We start from the raw sequence: 18391 nt of genomic DNA, 5'->3' as shown, positions 1-18391 counted from the left end.
TACCACAGTTTCAAATGCAGAACTGCCAACTTCCTATTGCCAAAACCGGAATGTCAAGGAATTACCACTCATCCAGAAAATATGGCAGTAGATGAGAGTTTTCCTCTTCAGCTCCTGCAATGACAGGCTTTTATTTACTCACAGGCTTTTATATACTCCTGTTAGGAGCAACACTAACACTGAGAAGTGCTCTTGTCTACTCCTACTCCCTTAAAAAAGATTATGACGTTTCCTTTTAAGATATGATAACAAGATATGCATCCTACACAAAAATAAGACTGAAGGCTTCTCAAGAATGACCTGTAAGAGCTATGGAGCAATCACAATATCCCAGTTTACTGTATATCCTTGTACATGCCACACACCACCTTTCGACTGCCTTTCTGGAATAAGTGATGCAAATACCAGGCACAATTATCACCAGCATAATTAACTACAATGAAAAGTACATAGAGAACTTGCTGCATAATTAATGTGCTTTATGCATAACCATGCATTTGGGCCTTGCCTGGAAGAGTTCCAAGTTAAAACACGACAGAGACAAGTAAAACTACAAAGACAAAAAAAAATACGGTCACAAATGGTGTACTTAACTGTATGAGAAACATAAAGGCAGTTGGCTGGTAGTGCAAGCTTTTTAAAGGCCCTTTCCATAAAAAAGTACAAAATAGGTAAGTTTACTGTGCAAGAAACCATAAAAGAAAGATGTTTACTGAGAAAGACGGGGAGAGGCACAAATTCGGCAGCTTAGCGGGTCAGAAATTTGCAAACAGGTCACAACCTGCTGGAGAAAGTACAAAATTAAATTCAGGTGGGCTGATGGACGAAGGCCACTTGGGGAGCACAGGAGGGGGTCGGAAAGGCCCAGCACTATTGCGCTCCTACCCAAGCCCCACCGAGCTCCTTCCCGCCTACACGGGGGAGGCGGCACCGGGAGCTCCCCAGCGCTCCTGCCCGAGTTTCCCCAGCCGCCCGCCCGCTCCCGCCCTCACCGCACAGTCCGGATCACGAAGTACACGATGAGAGTGGCGCTCGCCAGCACCAGAACGGACAGGGCGCGCTGGGTCATGGGTTGGCCCTGCTCGGGCGGCGCCGACACCTCGGCCAGGCGGCTGCTGCTGCTGCTGCTCCGCGTGGCGGCCCCGCCGGCCGCCTCCGTGGGGCGAGGCGAGGCGGTGGAAGCGTCCCGGGGCCGCTGGGCCGCAGCCTCCCCGCAGCTGGCGAGCAGCAGCAGCAGCAGCAGCCCCGCCAGGAGGCCGCGCAGCGCCCGCGGCCGCATGTCCCGCTCGTCCCGCCCGGCGCGGCCCCGCAGCGCGGCCGGGCCCCGCCGCCTCGGTCCGGCCGCCGGAAGCGGAAGCGGCCAGGGCTGCCCGCCCCGCGGGGAGACTCCATGGATTTCGTTGGGACCCGCCCACTGGGGATTCCGTCGGTTTCACTGGAGATACCTTTTTTCCGGGAGCGGCCAATGTCGCTCGGGGGCTACTTGGAATGTAACCGGATTTAAGGCAGATTTTATTTTTTTTTAACTGATCCCCCTATTTTAGCCTAATTCTGTCTACGTGCGAAAGAATGGAAAATTTATAACTGAGTTAAATGAAAGCAGGAAAATTCCCAGCGTGACCCTTCCCGAGGCTGTCTGGCGGGAGCATTCCTAGCGCCAGAGGCTGTCACTGCTGGGACCGAAGCCCCTTGACTGCGGGCGGTTCCAGTGATCACATTGGAGCCCCTTTGGCTCTCTCCAGATGCCCGAAACCAGCATACAAAGGAATACTCCCTAGGACTCACAAAGACTCTTAAAGAGTCCTCCTTTGTACCCGGTTTGCGGGCATCATTCCCCATCTAAATCCCACGCGGTCGGACCAGGTTTCCTCCCCGCTTCGATGCCGGGTATCCCATGGCAGAGTCCCAAAATCTCGTTCATTCGCGGCGCAGTCACGCGGAAACAGCCTGAGCTGGTGCCTTCGATGAAGGACCCCTCAGCAAAGGAACTGCCTTTTATCCCCTTACAATCCTCTCCCTCTCGAGTCCTCTGCTACCGATGTGTCTCCCGGTGTCCATCCACCTGCTGCCACCGCCGGTTTCCTTGTGCTTCGTGCTCCCACCCGCAGCTTGACCTGCATCTCGCACTACAGCTGCAAACCCTGCTGCCTGCGCCAGATGTATTCCTCGAAAACGAGCAAAAGGAAGAGTTGGAAAAGGGCCTGAAGGCTTGGACTCCAGTTTTTTCTTCAGATGTGGTCCAGTGTTGGAAAGACCACGACAAGGTTGTGTATGGGCGGATCACAGGGCAAAGTGGTGGAGAAGCATTACAAAACTTAGTGGGCATTCGAGTACAGGAGACAGGGCCCTGACACAGGGTAATGCTGTCCACAGAATAACTCTGTCATAAAGTTTACTGTGCTTGTGTCATGTGTGTTCTTAAACTAAGTGCTGTTCTGATAGGATAATCCTTTTATAGTTAAAATCTGTTATTCGATTATTTTTATTCTCTCTTTTTTTTCCTTTTTTTTTGTGAACAGTAAACTACAACAAGGCTTTCAGGGATCCCATGTGCATAGAGAAGGTGAAATCCACATTGCCAGTGAGCTCTTTCTCATTTGTCACTATGTTGAAGGGAATGGATAAAATGCCAGAGCAGCAAAGAAACTTTGTATAGAAATATTACAGCAGTTGAAGTAATAACCACATTTTTTTTTTTTTATGAGCAGACTTGTTATCACAGAGGCCTTAAACTTACTGGTGTATCAATCATATTGGGTCATATAGAATCACATATAGGTAATGTCAACAGTGATTAGTTAATTTATTAACAAGCTAACAAGTTTAGCTGTTAGTTAACTGTGAAAACAGATTCAAGGGGAATGTGGAAACTAAAACTGGTTTAAATAGCATGTGAACCTTTAAACTATCATCAGTAGTACATCTTCTCTTGAAAAAATGTAGTCCTTTTAATGGGAATAGACTTTCAGATTCTTTGAACAACAGTTTTTGCTGAAGGTGCTGGAGGGATGGAGCATGTGAATAAACTTTCTTGATAGCTTTTACCATGGTTTATAACTCTGATAGGCTTGACTGATTCAGGTCCTGCCACTCCCAATCAAGCTGCTTCTACCCCATGAATTCCCTTGAGGTATATTTTCTCTTGACAAGTTCAAGCAACTTCCTTCCAACACAGTGATTTATGACAGAGGAAAGTGTCATATTCAAAAGTCAAGGAGGAATACTTTTTAGAATGTCAGTCATTGATGTTAAACTGTCCTAAAGAAGTATCCATGACTCATGGACTGTGTAAAATGTAACAGTGCTGAGTTGCTCACTCAGGGTGATGTGGCAACATACTGCATGGTAAACTGCATGTCAGATGCAAAGCATGAGGGAAAAAGAAAAGAGTATTGCTAGAGCAATTTGTGTTCCTTATTTTGAAACAAAAATAGTTATTAAAATCCCTGTATATTTGTTGGGGTTTTGTTGTTGTTTTTTGTTTGTTTTAATCATCAAAATGCATAGATTTGTTTAGTATTCAAGTCGGGTATAAATAAACTTCAAGTTTGTATGCAAAAATGTGCTTTGAGAGAGCTATAATTCTTTCATTAAATTTGACATAACTTTGAACCTGCATATGGAAATTGATTTGACAGTCATTTTTACCTGACTGTTAGTAACTGTTGTCTAATTTACTGGTTGGAGACAAAGACAGGAAAAAGAATTTAAAAAATTGTGATGTTCTGTGATCATCCTGGTATACAGCAGCTTTTGCAAGATGTGTCTTAGGGTTATATTCCCCCATCTGAGTGTAAACTGTAGAACTTTTCTCACCTACAAAAGAAATAAGGAACTTTGTATCTTACACTCGAAAGGTGAAAGAACTTGAGTGCCTGCGAAAGACCCTGAGACTGCTAAATTGTCCATTAAAATAATGGAGCTTACTTGAGTTTTACCTTTGAGAAAAACATAATTGGCAAATTTTTTTTGAGTTCCATAAAGCAGGCCACTCAGATGAGTTGAAACAGCAGAAAAATTACTTTATATAAGATTATGTCAGTGTTAAGGACGTCTAGGAAGGGGTCTTTTCATCAGGAAATGAAACAGTGATTCAGAGAAAGGCACTTGGAAGCTCTCTATTTTTGCTTTGTCTTGTTTTGCTAGTTCACCTAAAATGTCAATGTATGCTTCCTGATACTTGTAGTAACAAAGGGCACCATACAGAGAACATCTCTTTCCTTTTCCCTCAGCTCTATTAGTCTGTCTATATTACAGATTATTATGAGTTGGAAGGGACCCACAAGGATCATCAAGTCCAACTCTGAACTGACTGGCCCCTACAGGCACCAAACCCACAACCTAGACATTATTAGCACCATTCTCTAGCCAACCGAGCTGATGTCAAGTTGTTTCTTCTCTATGAAGTCCTTGTGGAATGACTTTCAAGTGATCTTGAAAAATGAAGACATCAGAAGTGGCCACTCTTCTCTGCTCTAATGGGAGCCTACATGGGTGCAAGCTGCCTGCTGTCCCTGTGAGCCATATTAAACTCCTAAACCCCGATAGCACTATCCAGTTCTATAGGTCTCCAAACCATGTTCTACTCACTATTATTTATGCTGAGGACATCTTTATCCAAATATCTCTATACTTACTCTTGCGTAGATAAGAAATCTTTTTGATCAATCAATTAGAAAAAGCTCAGTTTAATCTTTGTCTCTCAATTACTCCTCCCCTGATGATATGCAAACTACTTAACTACAGACTGTTGCAAAGGATTGCAGAAGAATATGTTCTGCAGAGGACTTACAGATACATTTGGAAAAAAAAAATATGTGCATAATTTTTCTAAGGAAAAGAAAAAAAGATGCATTTTACATTTATGTACAGCGAGTTCTAAACTGGTCCTTGACTACTTTTTAGAATACAGCTGAGTGCCTCTTTATGTTGGTGCCTTTAAAAATCTAGCTATTATGTCTACATAATTGTTATTTGAAATGTCTTCATTAGCTCTGGATAAAACTAACTGAGATATTGTGTTTAAAGAAAACTTGGTGAAAAAGACAGTGTAACTTCCTGAACATAAAAATGATGTCTAGAATCTGAAGGTAAAGAATCTTTGCAAAGTTTGAGAGAATGCTATCTAAAACCAGAGTTTGAATGGAATTCTGATGCTGCACACAAATGTTCCCTGGAGGAGACATGGAATGGCACTTCCTGTACATGTACAATTACAGAGCCAGAGACTAATGTGTCTGGCACCACTGAAGTAAAATTACTCTATGTTGTCCTTGCCATGGTACTCCTGCACAAAATGATCATCATAGTTGAACTCATCAATTATATTTCTGTGTAAGCTTTTGGCAAAATGCTTTGAAGGGACTGGGAAATCTCGACATGTTTAGTATTATGTTTTCATGTTTACCTTTTGTCCTTGTAGTACCAAAAGGCCGTGGCAGTACCAGGATCAATTTCTTGTGCTCAAGAACATGAAGTAATTAAGAGGACAAAAGGATGCTGAAAAAAAAAAAAAAGTGGCTTATGCTTTTTGTTTTAAATCATGAACATATACTTAGGAATATATCACAAAAGTTTAAATTCCTTTTGGAGTTCGATTTTGGGGTAGTGCTTGCTCATAAAATCAGTGCATTTTATACAGTCTATATTTTACTTTCTTACTTGAAGCAGTGGAACAATAAGAGTCAACAATAAACATTGCACTTTTATTGTCCTTTTTTAAAATTGAGTTGCCAGATAAAGTCGGTTTTTATTATAACAGCAAGTTGCTGAAGCTACTTTAATTTGTTTCAAAGAAGTCATTTTATATACAACGATAAAAAGTCAGTAGTTTATAGCAACAATAAATTTACCTAAAGATTTTAAAATTGGTTCCTGTTACTGGTCTGAGCGAGTGTTTCTTTGGCAAGTTTTCATCTACAGCAGTGTCTTCTGGTATTCCAGTGGGCAATATTTTTCTTTCATTTTTCTCAGATTTATCTTTAGATCCAACAATTTCTGGCAGAATCTAGTCTGTTTACCTATATATGGAAGCTAGAAGGGGTCACAATTTGTATCATGCATTGTTATGGATGACCTTCTATCATGTTGCTCTGCTTATTTTTCTTTAATTGAATTCATCCAAACCTGTGGTACCTAAAGATTTTGAGATTATGGACCACTGCAGCCTCTTCCTCTGTCACAGAGAGACCCTGTAAACTTTCCAGAGGTGCACTGTTTCTTAGTTGAAGTAAAACATGTTGCTACTAAACACTGTCTGCTGTGGTGCTTCCTGAAAATCTTCTGCTCTCCTACCCAGAAATCACAGCTATGTCCTGGCCAAGTGATGAGCAAAAGGACAAAAAGTAGTCCCAGGAGAAGGAGTCACTGTGAGCTCAATATGTATGAATCGTTCTCTTGACTGCAGCTCATTTCTTTTCCAGGCTGCTCCAGTGTACACAGAGGCTCACTTGCATAGCTATGCTACTCCTAGCAAAATCTGTCTGCATGATACATGTGCGTCATGCACCCATGGTAGTCCTGTCCATTCCTGGAAACACTGAATATTTTCTCTAAGGATGAGTGGCCTGTGGCTGTTTCCTGATGCTTTAACAATGTATGATGTCTGCTGTTGAAAAGTCTTGAAGGTAGGGGCTTCAAAATAAACAGTACTACTTACCACTTTGATTGCTTCTTAAAAATCTAATGTATCCATTTTAGAGATTTACATTTATGACTCTCATTAGATGCCAGAAACTTACTGATAATGTGCACACACAAGCAGTCTCTTGGTTTGCATGACTATTTCCAATTTAATATTACATGTTCACCTGTTTCCGAAAATTTTGTGTTTTGTTGCTTGCATTCTTTCTTGCAAAAGCATCAAGAATTCAATATTTTGGTGAATGATACCAGTGGGGAAGTATACTTTAATGGACTCCCAAAAGATGATTTTCATGAACTAGGGAAAAAAAAGGCAAACAAAAAATCAAATCTCTGAAGTTTTTTTGTGTGTTATAAATATTGCCAAGAAAAGGCTTGTTTTAGGAACAATAAAAATGAAACAGTTAAATCAGTTATAGAAATCCATTTTATTTCCTCTATGAAACTGTGGAATGGTGGTACCGTGATTCTCTGCTTATAACTGTCTGGACTGTTTCCAAAGTATGAATTAATTCTCAAAGACTTAGATTCTCAGTATTATGCACACACCTAATTTACGTTAAAACTCCTAAGAGTAGGTGCAACTGTACTTTGAAGATGGACAGAGTTCATTATCAAATATTACTGTAATCCTTGAACAGATAGTGGTCTTAAAAGACTCAATTGCTTTTCAACATAAAAGTGAGTGAGAAATATTTTCAAATACAGCTTACACTGATGAACTAGGGTATCAAGAAACACAGCTGTACTTTTATCACACCTTACTTTTTATCTTCAAAGACGTTGAGTGAAAGAGGGAACAGAGCATGTTGAGGTAACAGTGAAGATATGGAGAATGCTTGTTTGTTGATAACACTTATTGTTACATATTTGGAGGTGTCACCTCTCAACAGTGAAATGCAATACAGACAGAAAAAGGATTTTTAACCAGTAACCTTTTGTTGAGAAATAAGAATTTAGCAAAAGAGCGTGTGAAGTGTGTCATATCAAGCAAGATGCAGACAGGAAATAGAGCCTAAAGAGTGCAGAAAATTTCATAAGGCCTGTTTAGACAGTACACAAAGACTTAGATGTACTGTAAATCATGGGTTTCTAGAAGGTAAACCAGCAAGACTGTCTTGCACATCTACATTGTGTTCTTTCACTAGATGATCATATCATAGCAGAAAAGAGAACCTATAATTGCTAAAACTAATACCTACAAAAATTTCAGTCCTAAATTATGTGATTAAATGCTGTAATACTTATAGTAATTTGTTATGTGAAATAATTTGCTATAGTGAGCTTCCTCTTCTGTGTCAGCCCTTTTTATCATTAATGGCCTTTCCAGTATAAAAGAGTCAAGAGTGGCTTTGGCAATTTTTCTCGCTCTCTTTAATGTGCAGGTTCCTTACAGACAAATTTAAAATGAAGCTAATGACAGATGAATGACATTGCTAAATTAGGTTCTTAAGTCATAGCACCCATCTTTTCCCTCTTAAATAGATTAGCTAAGTACTTACAAAAAGTGGTGTGTGTGAATGAACACATTAAAAATATAGTCTCTTATGTGCAATTTTATTAAAAAGTGCCTCTCAGAAAGCTTCAAAATACCTTTAAAATTGTAATGTCTTTGTAATCTTTTAGCATCAGGCAAAAATACTGATTCATGTATTTGAATCTGGTACTTTATGATAGAAAATTAAGCTTTCAGTCCTTTAACTATTATCTGACAATTTTAAATGAATGTTGTAATACCTGTTTTTTCTGATGTAAGAGATCATGTGGTATCAGAAGAGATTTAGGAGAAAAGTGAGAGAATGTCTTGCATAAGTTTTCTCTGTGGATGCAGCTAGTGCAGAAGTATATTGACTCTAAGTGATGCCTGTAAGTAGAATTGCTTTTCAGAACATACTTCACACTTGGTCAGAATTTTACATCCTAATTTTGTTAATGGGTGTCTGTTTCTGAAAAACTTGTGACCATTTCTATATATGTATATTGTTCACAATAGAAATTTCAGAATATAATTTTTGGAGCATATTAAGAAATTTGTATTTCTTAATGAAATTTTTAGCTAACCAAAAAAGGAAAAAATAGCAATCAAAAAAATACTTTTGTACTGCAGTAAGCAGGAGCCTATTAGAAGCTGATATAATCCACCATCAACACTTGATAACATATAGAAAAGTCTTTTTGGGTTGGTGTGAGAGGCAAATCCCTGAATGACATCCTGGGTATGGTGAGCCAAGGCATTACAGAGAGACAAGAGGCTGCAGAAGGCTAAGAAAGAGTGCTGAGAGTACAGACCTGCCTGAGTGTTGTAGTGCTTGTTATGACATGATCTGTATTTAGTCATGTTACCTCCTCAGAAGCCTCCTAACTGCTGTTATGCAGTGATGGCCTGTCACCTTCACTGTTCAGCTTTTTAGAAAAGTGGAATGAAGCCTTAGTGGAAAAACTGTTAAAACTCTCCCAAAAACAGCTCTGGAGAAATCTAAATTTACGTTTTAAGTTATTGTTGTGGTTTAGGAATGTTTCTCCCCAGTTCAGTGCCCCCACAAAGACTCTCCAAAACCACACACCTCTCTCTTCTCCTTCCCCTTCCTTTTTCCCTTCCCCTTCCCCTTCCCTCTGTGACAGGATGTAGTTGAGAACTGGAGGCACAAAAGGTGAAGGTCACAGGTTGAGATGAGAAAAATTTACTGGAAATGGCAATGAAATAAGAAAATTAACAGTAACAGCTACAATATTAATAATAAAAGTATACAAAACGAAAGTGCAAAAATGCTCACCACAGAGCCCCTGACAATAAACTGAAATGTTTTCTGAACATGGTCCTGTGATGCAAAGAAAAACCAGCTGTTCATAGGGACCTTGGACAGTAACCAAGACAGCCAGCTGTTTTTATTCAGGAGCTCAAAACAACCCAGTCCTTCTTACAGAGGGGCCATCAGTCTCTCCTTTTCTTTCTGTAAGGTGAGCAGTTCAGAGTCCATGTGGATAAAACAGGCTTTCAGACTGAGTAAATAACTCGAATTCCAAATGAAGGTATCAAAGATCATGGTGCAGGGAAAGTGGAGCATGGTCTCTGCTCTCTAAGTATGGACGCATTTTAAATGAGAATAAGGGTGAAGAAGGAGTGATGAGATAGAAAATGAGAGGATTTTGAAGTCTCCGAGGAATGTGTGTTTCTGTAAACATTCTTGTCTTCCAAGAGTTAGCAATTTCCAGAAGCTAGGAATCTGGTAGGAAAGGTAAGAGACCAGCATGGCTGATTCGAGACACGCAGGTCAAACTAAAGAGAAAAAAGCAAATGCACAGGCAGTAGAAGCAAGGACAGGTATCCTGGGAAGAGTATAGAGATGAATTTTGATTGTGTAGGGATGGGTCGAGGAAGGCCTAAGCAAAGCTGGAACTGAGCCTGACACAAAGAATAACAGGAGGGATTCTACAGGTATGTTAACAGAAAAGGAAGGTCAAAGGTCTAATCCCACTGATAAACAGTGCTAGGAAACAGGTAACAACGGATGAGGAGAGGGCTGAGGTACTCAACAACCCTTTTGCCTCAGTCTTCAATGGAAACCTCTCTTCCTACAGACCTCTTGAGTGGATGGACAGCAGGATGGGGACTGGGGGACTGTAGTGGTTTGAATCTTGTTTTCCCCCAGAGGCTAAGAAAAGTGGTAGACCCCAAGGGGTGGAAACCCCTGGAAGTTTTGGAGTTCTGTCCAATGGGCGCTCCTGCAAAAATGTCAACATCCCACAAGCTCACTGGAAGAGATGAGTTGTAGTTTTGGTTGTTGTTGGAGAGGTGGCCATGTTGTAGAGCCACGAGGAAGGGGTTCTGAGCCCCTCGGGGCCTCTGGGCCCTCCCAGCCCCTGGCTGGGGGGTTGTGGGGACCTGGAACAGCATAAAGCTGGGCTAGGTGCCTGTAGTTATGTCGGGAGATGTTTTCTCCATGGGCGCAGAGCAGCATCCAGAGACTGGCAGAGAGCCAGGATAGATAACACCTGAACTGAAGGAGCAGCAGAAGCAACATGCAGCACCAGAGAAAGGACTCCTGGAAGGAGAGCTGAAGAAAAGAGAACCAGCAGCCTGAGAGACAGAGTTCTGAGGGTAAGACTGTACCAGCCCCCCCAAACTCCTTTGAGACCTCCTGGAAGGAGGAAGATGATGGACTCTTACTTGAAAGAGCCTTGAAGTGCGACATGCACTGCAGAAAGGAGCTAGAGAGCTCCGAGAGGAATGCAGAGGGGGTGACCTTGGCTCCCCCCCCTTGCACTGCTGCCACGGTGGCAGCCTGAGACACAGGGCATAGAGGCCCTGCAAGGAGCTGAGTCTCCTGGAGATACCAGACCGTCACGAAGACCCCCCTGTGTCTTCGTGATATGACGTGGTGATACGACCTTGTCTGGGGTTACGAAGCCCACGGAAGACCCCTCGGTTGTGAGGCGATGGGGCCGAGAGAGGTTGGATACCTCCCTCGTGGATGCTGGCAGAAAGCCACCCACAGCTGCTGCATGCATGTGAAGAAGACAGACTGCTGCCTCAGAAGATGCTGCTGTTCAGAGATTGGGAGAGATCTGTCCTTCTTTCCCTCCTGGACTTTTATTTGGAGGGGAGAAGAGATCTGATCATTGTAAATACATATGTCATGGTAGAGATAGTTTGTGATCGTGTGTATAATGTGATATAGTATTTATTTGTACAGTCATTGTAATATATTTCCCTTTCCCCCACTTTGAGTCTGGTGTGTTTTGTCTGGAAAAACCCATCTCACATTAGGTTGAGATGTGGGAGGGGGAATGGAGCTAGGGAATTGGATTTTGGGACTACCTCAAACCATGACAAGGACTTTGTTCCCACTGTAAGAGAAAATCAGGTTTATGACCACCTGAGAAACCTGAGTGTACATAAGCCTGTGGGACCCAATGAGATGCATCCTGGATACGTTCCCTGAGGGAATTGGTTGATGTAGTTGCCAAGCCACTTTCCATGATATTGGAAAAATCATGGCACTCAGGGTGACAGGAAGAGGGGAAGCATTGTACCCATCTTTAAAAGGGATGGAAAGGAGGACCCTGGGAACTACTAGCCTGTCAGCCAGACCTCTATGACTGGAAAGATCATGGAACACATCCTCCTAGAAACCCTGCCAAGGCACATGGAAAACAGGGAAATAATCCAAGACAGTCAGCACAGCTTCACGAATGGCAAGTCCTGCTGGACCAACCTAGTGGCCTTCTATGATGGAGTGACTGTATCAGGGAAGGGTTACAGATGTCATTTATCTGGACTTCTGTAAAGCCTTTGACACGGTCCCCCCCAACATCCTTCTTTCTAAGTTGGATTTGTTAAGTGGACTGTTAGACGCATAAGGAAGTGGCTGGATGGTCACATCCAGAAGGTAGTGGTGAATGGCTCAGAGTCCCATTGGACAAGCGGTGTCCCTTAAGGGCCTGTCCATATTGGGACCAGCATTATTTAATATTTTCATCAATGACATAGATGAAGGGATCCAGTGCACTCCAGTAACTTTGCAGATGACACCAAGCTGAGTGGTGTAGATGACACACCTGAAGGAGACAGGACGACATGCAGAGGGACCTGTATAAACCCAAGAAGTAGTACCATGGGACTCTCATGAGATTTAATAAGACCAAAGTGCTGCACCTGGGTTGGGGCAAGCCCTGGTATCAGTCCAGGCTGGGGAATGAACAGATCAAGAGCAGCCCTGCTGAGAAGGACATGGGGTCCTGGTGGGTGAGAGGCTAGAGATGAGCCATCAATCTGCTCTCACAGCCCAGAAAGCCATGTGTGTCCTGGGCTGCATCCAAAGCAGTGTGGGCAGCAGGTTGAGGGAGGGGATTCTGCCCCTCTGCTCTGCTCTGGTGAGACCCACCTGCAGTGCTGCATCCAGCTCTGGGGTCCCCAGTGCAGGAAGGACATGGATCTGTTGGAGCAAGTCCAGAGGAGGGTCACCAAGATGATCAGAGGGATGGAGCACCTTTCCTATGACGAAAGGCTTAAAGAATTGAGTTTGTTCAGCCAGGAGAAGAGAAGGCTTTAGGGTGACCTTATTTAAGCCTTCTCATACCTGAAGGGAGCCCACAAGGCAGATGGAGAGGGACTTTTTATAAGAGCATGGAGTGACAGGAATGGATTCCATCTGAAAGAGAGTAGGTTTAGATTAGATATTGGGAAGAAATTCTTGACTGTGAGGGTGGTGAGGCACTGGCACAGGTTGCCCAGAGAAGCTGTGGATGCCCCATCCCTGGAAGTGTTCAAGGCCAGGTTGGATGGGGCTTTGAGCCACCTGGTCTAGTGGAAGGTGTCCCTGCCCTTGGCAGGTGCATTGGAACTATGTGATATTTACAGTCCCTTCCAACCATTTTATGATTCTATAATTATGATGTCAGTAATTTCCATTGAGGTCTCTAGTGGTCAAAATGCAAGTATACTTCAGGCTGCTGGTATGAAGTGAGCCTTCTTGCTTTCCCAGCACTTTGATGAAACTCCATACAGCTGTGGATTCTAGCTTTGGAGCATGGAGGCTGAAAAAGAAGAATGTTACTTTTTCCTTCATTTCTGCTTATCTTGCTCCTATTTTCTTGCAGGTACTATGTCCTACAAACAAGAAAGTGAAAAAGAGTATAAAGTCCAAATTTGAAATGTGCTTCAAATACAATAATATATTTGTGCGTGAAGTTCTAACACCTCTGAAAAAGAATCCACTGCTTTGTGATGGCTATACGATAGCTACGACACTGTATGGTTTGTGTTTTTTTTAAAGTGAGGGGTTGAGTTTTTCTTTATATCAAGGAGCTCCTCACTGCATTACCTTAAAAGAACTGCACACACCTGTAACAGACAGATAACATAAAAATACCAAAAATTATGTTTCGCCATTGCTTCTGCCTGTCAAAAACTTCCTACCAAAAATTCTGTGTCAGTTTTCCACCAGAAGTTCTCACCAGGATTTTCCCACTGGAGTTTTCCTGCCAAAGGATCCTGGTATTGTTCATGGTTATCATATCTGCGAACATTTGAATAGGGCTACGTGCCAAGAAACCACACACAACCTCCTTTGAATACTATAAAAGATGAGGAAAAGTTTGGGAAAAGCAGGGAAAGAGGAGTGAGAGAGAGAGTTGGCTATAGCAGCTAAAAATCTCTTTTCCTCCTCACCTTTTCTTCTGCCACCATAAGCTGCCTGCCATTACCAGAGACTGGACTTCTGCTGTCTTGAAGTGGACTGAGACCCACCGTGCCACCTGTGTGAGTTTTTTCCACCCTGACCATATTTCTGAGGGCCGAGAGGTGCAGACCGAGACCTCTGCACGGCCTGGGACACAGCCCAGGGTGAGCAGCGGAGAGGTCCACATCCTGGCTGCATTCCAGAGAACTAAGACCCCCTGCAGCTAAAGAGATAACATCAAAGACAGCAGAGACCGGAGAAAAAAAAAGGCAAAAAACTGCTTCTCTCTCTCTCCCCCCCCACCCCACAGACCAGCTGGGATGGAAAGGTAGTTTTGGTGGTAATCTTTTCTCTGCTTCTTAAAGTAATCTTAGTATTTTCCAGCCTTTTCTTATTTTTTCCTCTTTCTCTTTGCATCTCTTAGCAATTAATAAAAACAGTTTTAGTATCAACAGATAACTTGTATGAGTTTTAATTTTGCTCAAGGGAATATTTGAATCTAAAAGTTCTTTCTGCAATATTTAAGCAGATCGTAACAACACCAAATAAAGAGCCTTTTAGATATCACTGAAATGTAGCAGCATAAAATATCTTCTAAGTAGAATACTTTTCAAAGACTGCATTCAAATTGAAAAACAAAAACAACAAACAACCCAAAACATAGAGCATATTAGAAAGGCACCAAGAAGTCTTTTAGGCTTAGTGTTTTATTAAATAGGTAGCAAGTAAATCAGCTACAACAGTAGCTTTGACTGCAATGCTGCCAGGTGTTTTCTGTTCTCAAGCACAAAAGTCTGCTTTCGGCAGAGTTATTTTGTCTTAAAGGTTATTAGCCTTTTAGCTAAATTTGGGGGGCCCAAATACCTTTCATCTTCGCAGCTGCCAGCTTGCTGAGAGGCAGTCATGTTTCACAGAGAAGAACCTGCAAACAAATTGGTGTATCTGCACCAGCAAGGCCTAAGAATTTGTTGGGAAATCCAGCTGGCACCAATTCACCTGCAACACTGATCTTCTTCATATTCTGTGTGATTCCAGTTTTCAGTGCTTCAAAAAAGGAAAGATCAGAAAAGAAAAACAAACAAACAGAAACCCCAAACAACAAAAAAACCAACCAACCAAAAAAAAAAACCACCCACCGAACAAACAAGCAAATCCAACCAAACTGACAAAACCAAACCAGGGATGTAAATGAGACACCACTGACAAATGGGTAGGAGGGAATTGTTCATTACAAAGTAAGTGTTCATAGGTTATTCTGTTAAATAAATATACAGTGGAGAAATTATAAAAATACCATTATTTGTTGTTGATACCCATGGCTGTTTAAGGGTGGTAGGAATACAGTGTACTTACTGCCCTTTTACATAGCATATCAATATGTTTCTTTTCTAGCAAGATCTGTGAGAGGTTCTTCTCAAAGCCAGGGTTATTAATGAAGGAGCTGTGCAGGAGATCTTTCCAAAATTGTAGCATCAGTTAAAGTCCAGAAAAGGATTTTCAGTGGAAACTCTCTCCATCATAGTTATTGTGTCCAGCTCTCTACAATATAAAGGATCTGAAGAGTTTTGCTTTTCCCTGCTTAGCAGCAGTCAGAGGATTGAGTACAAAACACCATGCATCATTTTTCAAAATGGTTTTGTTTTACTATTTGCTATTGACCTTTTAGCAAAAAAAAAAAAAAAAAAGGAGCTTTAAACTAACTGATCCAAACCAAGGAAACACATTAATTATTTAGAAATTCTCATGCCTATGTTTTAGAAGAGTCCTTTAAGACAACTTTTTATTTCCTTTTCAGTTTAGGATATACTAAAACCTGTAGTTTTCACAGGAAGTTAAAAGTGCCACATAAATGGCAGTGGGGAAGTGTAAAATATAAATTGCTTATTAAGGAAACTTTGCAACTACATCGAACTGTTTACTGGGATAGCAGAGATCTCGTGATATCCTTGTATTCAAACAAAGATTAAAAAAAAGAAAAGATTTTACAAGATAGAAGTTTGTTCAGTCACATTTTTAAAGGTTGTAATTAAAAAAAAAAGTTAGGATACATTTCCGCTACTTCAAAGAAAAATATCAAAATACCTAGATCATAAAATGCTCCATTTTCATTTGGTCTGAAAAAATCATGTTTTATTTTCATATAAAACAAGCATAATGGAATATTCTATTTAAAATATTCTTCTGTGCAATCTTACTAATTGCAAACACTTTGTAATTGTCACATTCTGTGTTTCTAAGTGCTGTTATAAAGCACTATTTTCTGCATATGTACGTATTTTCATGGTTGTGCTGATCATAATAAGATCATTATTGGAAACTGCAAATAACATAGTTTTCTCTAGTATGGCAGTTTGATAGACATGATCTACCTTCTTTGTATAAAGAATTAAAATCAGTAGAATAAAGAACTAAAACTTAGGTTTATTCACAAAAGGGGATAACTAAACATATGAAAAGCATCACAACATAAACAGTAATGTCCTTGTCATCTCTAAGTTTATGCACAGAAATATGTTGATGAAATGAATTGACTAATATTTCACTATCATGAATATTCCTTTAAAATTATGCCTAGAATTTAAGTTACCTGAAGTTTAAAAAAAAATTGAGTTTGCTATAATATTTGTTTCTCTCTAATACTTTAAATTGTCCATTGTCTTTTATCTTGGATATAGTACCAGATTTGAAGTGTCATCAAGTACTATGGTCTCTTATTCTGTAACTTCTTATTGGAGGTTACTCTTCTACATAATTATTTTATTAAATCACTAAGATAACCGTGATGCCCTGAGGCTACTTTAACAAATCAATCCCTAAAGCAGGTTTAATTTAATTTAATTCACAGAAAATCAGAAATGTACAGATGTTATCATAACTGTAAAAATTCACTGGTCACTGCAGCACAGGAAAAAAAATATTGGTCAGAACTGTTTATAAGTACTAAACTATTCTGTACTGCATACAACTTCTTGCCTTCTTGCTGAAGACAACAAAGTCACATTGTTGTCACCCCAAGTGTTATAGTATTTGCTCATTTTTCCTCCTGCTAGTAGTCAGGTATCTGTAGTCTAGTTCTTGCTCTGTTCTTCGTCACTTTGGGGCCATCCATGTCTGCGTGACCTTGCACAAGGGAGAATTGAAAGGATTTCAGTATCTTGCTCAGCTTTTACCAACAAGAAACATTCAGATCTGGTTTTCTCCCTGAGATCTATCCAGAGACAGTCTGCTGTGCATAATTAAGTTGTAGAGCCCACTGATGCATAGTATAGTGTAAACACAAAAAATATTAATAAGTTAAAAAAAAAAGGACAAATTAACGGAGGGTTTGGCTTTCAGTCAATGTTATTAAAAATAGTCATAAAGGTGCATTCTACAGTCTCTGGGTCAGATTCTCCTAACACACAATGGGAATATGTCTTCCAATGTCCCGTACTTCTATCTCATGCAATTTCACCTAAGCTTCTGCCCACTCTTAGGGACAGGATACTTTATAGGGTCCATTAGTCTGGTTTAAAATACGGCAAAGAAATATCAGAGGTCGCATTAGAGAAGCTATATCAGTGGCTAGAGAAGAAGTGTCTTTCTTGCTGAGACCAGTTACTTTGGATGCCATGCCATGCTATGCAATGCAGTTATGCTGCCTCATTCAGCTTACTCTCTTCACTCTACCAGAAACACATAATGAAGGCTTTTGTTCTTTTTCCTTCCCACTATCTGAAGGATTTCCGAAATCATTCTTCACATGGCTTTAACATGCATTATTCCTTTTCTATTTATACTATAATCCTATTTTAGTTTGTGAATTAATAGATACATCCATGAAGTACACCTTCCTCACAGGCTAGATATGGTTTTAGTCATGTCCTAATCTGGAGTGGGGATGCATGGTGACTGTATGCAGACCTGCATATCTGCATGCAGCAAAGACATGGCTACACCCACCTGGACTTCCAATCACCTCTATTATGTATTCTTTGACCCCTTTGGCTAGAAATCCTTACTTTCTTGCAATACAATAAGTCTATTGAATGCCTTCAAAATTGCTTGCTATTTTTCTCATTTTTATTTGCGAAGCCTAGCCATGATGAGGATGATGATTTTTCCATCTTACTATGCTAGTCCCTGTCTACTATACTGGGCCTTGTGATTATTTTTTTTTTAATTTCTGGTAAATTAAGCTTTTTGTATTTATCCATGCAGATTTCAAACTTACTTTTTATACATAGCTGCTACATTTTCTCCTCAGTAAATCCTTCCACATGTTACTGGATAGGAATAAAAAAGCCCCAACCCACAAGAATATTACAGGTTAATAATTAAACCAAGAGACATTAAAACAATTTGTGAAAGCTAAAGAAGAATTAGGTACATATATTTTTTAATTAATTAAGAGGAGAGAATTATACCAATGAAAGAATAGTATAGTATGATTAATTACAGCATACAGCCCCAGTTCAGCATCAGAATCTGTTGGCGATGATCACTGGAGTCATGCAGATATTTAAAGGTCAAAAAAAATTATGGAAATTAGTCTCCATGGCAGTTATAAACTTAAATTTTAAGAGTTA

At 40.7% G+C, this 18391-nt stretch overlaps 2 protein-coding genes across 4 annotated transcripts in view; one reads left to right on the top strand and one right to left on the bottom strand.

Annotated features, from left to right (window-relative positions):
- FAM174A (family with sequence similarity 174 member A) overlaps positions 1–1339 on the bottom strand; it is a 36190-nt gene extending 34851 nt beyond the window's left edge. Inside the window, exon 1 of one of the 3 annotated variants that reach the window (XR_007903737.1) lies at positions 993–1338. Coding sequence is in view for 2 of the 3 variants with exons in the window: in XM_051782707.1 (XP_051638667.1) it covers positions 993–1279 (287 nt within the window). In the remaining variant the exon portion in view is untranslated. Of the gene's footprint in view, positions 1–992 lie in introns of all 3 variants that reach the window. The other 2 variants (XM_051782707.1, XM_051782708.1) reach the window with 2 other exon arrangements.
- The window catches only part of LOC127468896 (uncharacterized), a 76381-nt gene that overhangs the window by 28544 nt on the left and 29446 nt on the right, over positions 1–18391 (top strand). The window lies entirely within an intron of this gene.

The sequence above is a fragment of the Manacus candei genome, unplaced genomic scaffold (assembly GCF_025592945.1).
Source record: "Manacus candei isolate 608988 ecotype Guabito, Panama unplaced genomic scaffold, ASM2559294v1 h1tg000016l, whole genome shotgun sequence".
Classification (NCBI taxonomy): Eukaryota; Metazoa; Chordata; class Aves; order Passeriformes; family Pipridae; genus Manacus; species Manacus candei.
Note: the sequence above shows the minus strand (reverse complement) of the source record. Positions and strands in the feature narration are given on the sequence as shown.